General features: G+C 35.9%; 1 protein-coding gene across 1 annotated transcript in view; it reads left to right on the top strand.

The window, feature by feature from the left end:
• ephb1 (EPH receptor B1) overlaps nt 1-6,772 on the top strand; it is a 262,922-nt gene that overhangs the window by 90,338 nt on the left and 165,812 nt on the right. The window contains exon 2 of the mRNA XM_016231011.1: nt 4,391-4,455. Within this exon, the coding sequence (XP_016086497.1) occupies nt 4,391-4,455 (65 nt within the window). The remainder of the gene's footprint in view (nt 1-4,390; nt 4,456-6,772) is intronic.

Here is a 6,772-nt window from a genome sequence, read left to right as displayed (position 1 = left end):
ACCAGCTGCTGTGATGTCTGTTCATCAAAGAACAAAAGAAAAAAGAGGAAATCAATAACTTTTGTAGCATTAAGGATTCATCTGTATTTAATTTAGAATTTAGTGTTTGATAACTTTATTCAATTTCTGTATATTTCCTTGCTGAAGGGCACAGGTAATTATGACATTTATTATAATGGGTTTATGTCAAGATTGTTTTAAGTTCACTTAAATTAGAAGTTGTTCTTTTTTAAAGTCTAATAAATGTTAAAATTGATCATCAGTAGTATTGGTATCAGTGATATTTGTCTTTATATTGTTTCTACATTAATTATTACATACATTTTTGAAGACTGAATATGAAATTATTGCAATATAAAAGTATATTTAAAAAACTTTAATGTTCAGTGGGATTAATTACGATTAATCACAATTAATTTCAGAAAAAAATGTGTGATTATTTTTTGTTTTGGGACTCCAGCGAACCACAGTGAGAGCCATTATTCACAAATGGCAAAAACATGTAGAGGCATGTAAGGCAGTGGAGAACCTTCCCAGGAGTAGCCGGCCAACCAAAATTACCCCAAGAGCACAGCGACGACTCATCCAAGAGGTCACAAAAGACCCCACAACAACATCCAAAGAACTACAGGCCTCACTTGCCTCAGTTAAGGTCAGTGTTCATGACTCCACCATAAGAAAGAGACTGGGCAAAAATGGTCTGCATGGCAGAGTTCGAAGACGAAAACCGCTGCTGAGCAAAAAGAACATAAAGGCTCATCTCAGTTTTGCCAGAAAACATCTTGATGATCCCCAAGACTTTTGGGAAAATGCTCTGTGGACTGACGAGACAAAAGTTGAACTTTTTGGAAGGTGTGTGTCTCATTACGTCTGGCGTAAAAGTAACACTGCATTTTCAGAAAAAGAACATCATACCAACAGTAAAATATGGTGGTGGTAGTGTGATGGTCTGGGGCTGTTTTGCTGCCACCCCAAATGAGAGTGATTAACTGGAGGAGGATGTAACTCCTGATTGAAGCAATGTACAGAGGTCTGTCTCCTCTGAGACACCAGCTGGAGGAACCGCACAAGCTGTGCTATTTAAAGAATTTGAATTATGGTGTGTGTGTGTGTTTAATAACAGAGACAAACCACAGTGTGTGTTGTGTTTGTGTGTGCATTTTTTTCAGTCTAGGGATTTAATATCTCCAATAATCACCCCATGCCCTGCCCACAGCTGTAAAAGAGTGTCTCTGATTGGTTCTTAACGCTCCGCTCTCCCAATTACGTAATGAATGAATGAAAGAATGAGCTTCTGCTTATTATCTCACACAGAGGCTTCATCAATCATCACCGATCAATAACAACAGAATCACTCACCGTGTTAAAGCTTTCTTTTTCTCAAGTCTTGGTTTTTGCTATGTTAAAATGTTATTTTATTATTTTTAAGTATCTTGTGACATGCTATTTTAATTTAAGGTCATTTAAATATTTAAGTAGCTTTGCATGATGATTTAATTTAATTTAAATATTTATTTTAAGTAGCCTGTGGCTTGGCATGCTATTTTAATAACATTTAATTGAAATATTCAAGTATTTTATTTTATTGTATTTTATAAGATTTTATTTTCTATTATTTATTTAAGGATTTTATTCATTTTAAGTAGCTTGTGACTTGGCATGTTATTTTAATAAAATTGTATTTAAATATTTATTTAGCTTGTGATTTTATTTTATTTATTTATTTTTTATTCATGAAAATGAGCACCGCTGTTCAAGTTTGAATTATGGGTAGGGCTACCTGTTTGACTGAGCATTGTTTCATACAAATTATGATATTATTAATCTCTTAATATCTGATTTTAAATTGTAATATTATTTCATATTAATCCTGTATTAATTAGACTTATTTTATTTTTTAATTACCAACCCCTAATATTGACCAGTATTTTTAGTACTGAGTAAAATGGATCTGTCTCGGCTCTAGTGACTCATCACTGAGCTTACAGTTGATTGAGGTTTTGCTATTTTAACGTTACATTTGCTGCTGCCTTACAAGATAGCATTATTTAGCTGCCTACTGCTTGGAACCATTGAATGTGTCTACGATGCCTAAAAACCCATGTGTGCAGTTCAGGATTTACAGTGTGTGCCTGCATACAGAGAGTAAACATGATTAGACTGAGGAACGCCGATTTGAATTTGATTTGTTGTGTTTGAGGAAGTTACCGGCTGCCACTGACTTGGATAAAACACTTTATGAGCCTTATTGATGCTTTCCTCAAGAGTATGACAATAAGGCGTGTTTTCTTGATCAGCCGGTGGTGAGTTATTGACGGCCGGGGAGGAGAGTGTCACGTTATCGCAGAATTATACATCACGTTATGAATCCATCAGCAGGAAGCTCGAGTGCTTGTCATCTGCTTCTCCTCATCTATCTGAAAGAGAGCGAAGCCTTCTTACTTCATCTTCTCTTTCTTCCTCTTGAAATATAGAGAAACGTCAAAGGAGAAGAGTGTATGATTAACTCCAGAGGGATGGAGATACGAGGGACGCAGAGAGGGAGAGGAGAGTGGAAATGACAGTTGGATTCCGGTTTGTAGCGTCGGATTGTGTTTTGTGGAAAGAGTGGATATTCTTCATCTTTTCTCTCTCCTGTGACATGACTTGTTACTTATAACCATCCCAGTGTGACAGGCTCCGCTCCGAGCCGGGCGCACGGGATGCAATTAAGTCACAGTGCGTCATATATGCATGTGTGTGTGTGACAGACCCAGAGGGAAGGGTAGATGGAGAATGGCTGTTGGTGGGTTTAGGAGTTGGATGTAGATCTGATGTGGTTTGACTTCAGAAACTTGTCCGGTGCTTTAACGATGTCGTAGTGCAGGAAGCCCCTACAGCGCAGCACAACTGAAGTGAACATCATCGTAGTGACATGTGCACTGAGCAGTTTACTCTTCAGAGCCTGTGTGTGTCTTTTTTTAAGCAATTACTCAAGCGTGCAAATGTGAGCATAAAAACAATATCGCATACTGAATACAAACGGGTCAGTTTTATGAAACGGTTGCTTTTGAGGTTCCATTGGTTTTCAGTTTGATAAAGCGATTAAAGAAAGTGTTTGAGCAAGTTTAAATATTCTTTCATATCCTGGGATATGAATTTCATGCTAATATGTTTAGTATAAACTCTTAAATGATCATATTTCATAATATTATTTATTTATTTTAAATTATGGAATTGTTCATTACTTTAAAGGAAGAAAAAAGCTCTGACTTTGTGCTGTTATAGCAAGGAGAAATTGGAAGCAAGACAAAAGACCAAAAATCTTAATGAAAGGAAGAAACTAATATTATTTATTTATTTTTATTTATTTTTATTTATTTTTATTTATTTATTTATTTAGTTATTTCGAATGGATGAATAAATGAATTTTTGTTTATTTATTAATTTAGGATAGGAAAAAAAACACTACTAAAAATAAAGCTTTATTATTTATTTAATTATTTTGTAAAAAAAAAAAAAGTAACACTTTTTTCACTTTTTTTTTGTGTGGATCCCTTGAATGTTCTATGATTGTTTTCCCAATCAAAAGACACCTGACGTTCAACCAGGAGACACAACTTTTAATAATATATTAAGTCAACCAAAATCTATTCAAAAATATATATTAAGAAAATGCTAGCTTTATTCCCAAATTAATTTTTGCTAATATTCTAATATATATTATATATATATAGAATGATTTGCTAATAATATGCTATTGAAAAATTGGAATGGGGTATGAGGACAGGCTTAAAATTAATCTTCATAAAAAATACTCAAGAATAGAGTTTTTCTTCTTTTCTTTTTGTGCTGTTGAGAAATGTCTGTAAAAACAGCTATATCAGCTATTCATTAAATATTTTTTTTATGCACATACTGTATATATGAGGGACACACATGGCACAAATGTTTTCTTCTGCTCTGATGGTCATTGATGTTAAAGTCAGGTATCAATCCAGGTTTTCTATCACTTTCAACCATCTTATCTGCGTTTGGTGGAGTGTGTGCATGTGGATTATTCTCCCGGCTGGTCACAGATATCTCCTCTGATAAGGTCAGACAAGAGCTGACAACTTTAAGGACACAGACAACTTATCCTATATCCGTCTTCAGAAACACAGGGCCACTGTGGTGCAAAAGTGGCACTGCGGAGAGTTTGTATTCTAGAGCAGCGCTCTTCAGACCTGGTCCTCTAAACCAGAACAGCACATTTTGGATGGAAACACACAGTTCAGTTTTTTTTTTTCCCCCATCAAGATACTGCAATCTCTTCTAGAATTCTTTATGCAAACAATGTACATTGCAAGAACTGAGAGATAAACATAAATATTCATGATTCCTCATAAATCTTTTTTTGTCTGCTTTTCAGAAACATTAATGGACACCCGGACCGCCACAGCAGAGCTCGGGTGGACGGCGTACCCTTCGTCAGGGGTGAGTGTGTGTTTGCATGAAAACATGACCTGCAGAACTGCTCACACTGTGTTAAAACACTTACTCTGTGTCTTTTATTTTGAGAAAAGCACTTTAAACCGAAACCTCCTTCTAATCACCCTTCAGCAACAGCTTACTAGAGAAAGAGAGACCAAATGCTTTCAGATTAGCGCTAAAATAAGCTGTAAAATGTTTGTACAACAGGTGCCGTGTCTGAACGGTGAAATTAAGAGATCAACGACACACACACAAACACACACTTCTTTCTCCTTCTACCAAAAGGCACAGAGTGAAAACCTCATCACAGTCAGCATGCACATTTCACTCTGCATTTCACATTCAGAAGGACTTAATGACATGGGTCCACTTTAAGTAAAAAACTCCTCTGAATCGGTCTAAATGTGGTCCGGAGGAGAGCAGGCTACTGTAATGACAGCCGCAGCACTGCTCAACCTGCAAAGAAATATAAAGGTTTCATTGAACTCTCAATGAGTGCACAAAAAATTGTGTGCTTCCAGAGTGGTTTGCATTTTTAATGGAGGTTCAGCTGAAAGTGATATACTTGTGCTTGTTTGTACTCTTGCTGTTGTCAAATAGAAACGTCTGTTAGCCTCATAGCACAGTGACTTTGTGATTTTTTTCAGTGTGAACAAGGTTTTTTCCTAATCCGAGTAACCTGTGGCAGGCAGTTTCTGGTTTTGTAATGTTATATTTGTCGCCCCACCCACACTGAAATTTCATTGGTCTAAAATAGTTTCACTTCACGTTACTATACAACATCAAAATACATTCTGATCAGCTGTGATTGTCGCTTCATGGACATTTTTGTAATTTGCTTAATAAAGTGTTAATTAGCCATTAATTTAGTCTTTTTCAATTGTAAATTAAAATAAAGTAAATAAAAAATGAAATTATATATTAAAATTAATTACAAATTTGGAAAGTTCATTGTTTAATCATGGTTTAAAATTAAATTTATTATGATTTTACTAGTATTATCTGTATATAACTGAAGTGAGCTTGGTTTGCATTTTTAATGGAGGTTCAGCTGAAAGTGATATACTTGTGCTTGTTTGTACTCTTGCTGTTGTCAAATAGAAACGTCTGTTAGCCTCATAGCACAGTGACTTTGTGATTTTTTTCAGTGTGAACAAGGTTTTTTCCTAATCCGAGTAACCTGTGGCAGGCAGTTTCTGGTTTTGTAATGTTATATTTGTCGCCCCACCCACACTGAAATTTCATCGGTCTAAAATAGTTTCACTTCACGTTACTATACAACATCAAAATACATTCTGATCAGCTGTGATTGTCGCTTCATGGACATTTTTGTAATTTGCTTAATAAAGTGTTAATTAGCCATTAATTTAGTCTTTTTCAATTGTAAATTAAAATAAAGTAAATAAAAAATGAAATTATATATTAAAATTAATTACAAATTTGGAAAGTTCATTGTTTAATCATGGTTTAAAATTAAATTTATTATGATTTTACTAGTATTATCTGTATATAACTGAAGTGAGCTATGGTATCTCTTTCTCTCTCTCTCTCTCTCTCTCTCTCTCTCTCTGTTCATTTGACCAGCTGTACTTTAAAATTAATAATAAAAGTATCCACAGATGGTCACCGGAGGCCACACATGCACACCCACAAAGGTATATGACACACGCATCTAACAGTGATGGACAGGGAATGCAGCGACAACTCATCCAAGAGGTCACAAAAGACCCCACAACAACATCCAAAGAACTGCAGGCCTCACTTGCCTCAGTTAAGGTCAGTGTTCATGACTCCACCATAAGAAAGAGACTGGGCAAAAATGGTCTGCATGGCAGAGTTCCAAGACGAAAACCGCTGCTGAGCAAAAAGAACATAAAGGCTCGTCTCAGTTTTGCCAGAAAACTTTTGGGAAAATACTGTGGACTGACGAGACAAAAGTTTAACTTTTTGGAAGGTGTGTGTCCCATTACGTCTGGCGTAAAAGTAACACTGCATTTCAGAAAAAGAACATCATACCAACAGTAAAATATGGTGGTGGTAGTGTGATGGTCTGGGGCTGTTTTGCTGCTTCAGGACCTGGAAGACTTGCTGTGATAAATGGAACCATGAATTCTGCTGTTGACCAAAAAATCCTGAAGGAGAATGTCCAGCCATCTGTTCGTGACCTCAAGCTGAAGAGAACTTGGGTTCTGCAGCAGGACAATGATCCAAAACACACCAGCAAATCCACCTCTGAATGGCTGAAGAAAAACAAAATGAAGACTTTGGAGTGGCCTAGTCAAAGTCCTGACCTGAATCCTATTGAGATGCAGTGGCATGA

Source organism: Sinocyclocheilus grahami, unplaced genomic scaffold (assembly GCF_001515645.1).
Source record: "Sinocyclocheilus grahami isolate Dianchi unplaced genomic scaffold, SAMN03320097.WGS_v1.1 scaffold382.1, whole genome shotgun sequence".
NCBI lineage: Eukaryota > Metazoa > Chordata > Actinopteri > Cypriniformes > Cyprinidae > Sinocyclocheilus > Sinocyclocheilus grahami.
The sequence above is the reverse complement of the archived record's forward strand: the minus strand, read 5'-3'. Positions and strand labels throughout refer to the sequence as shown.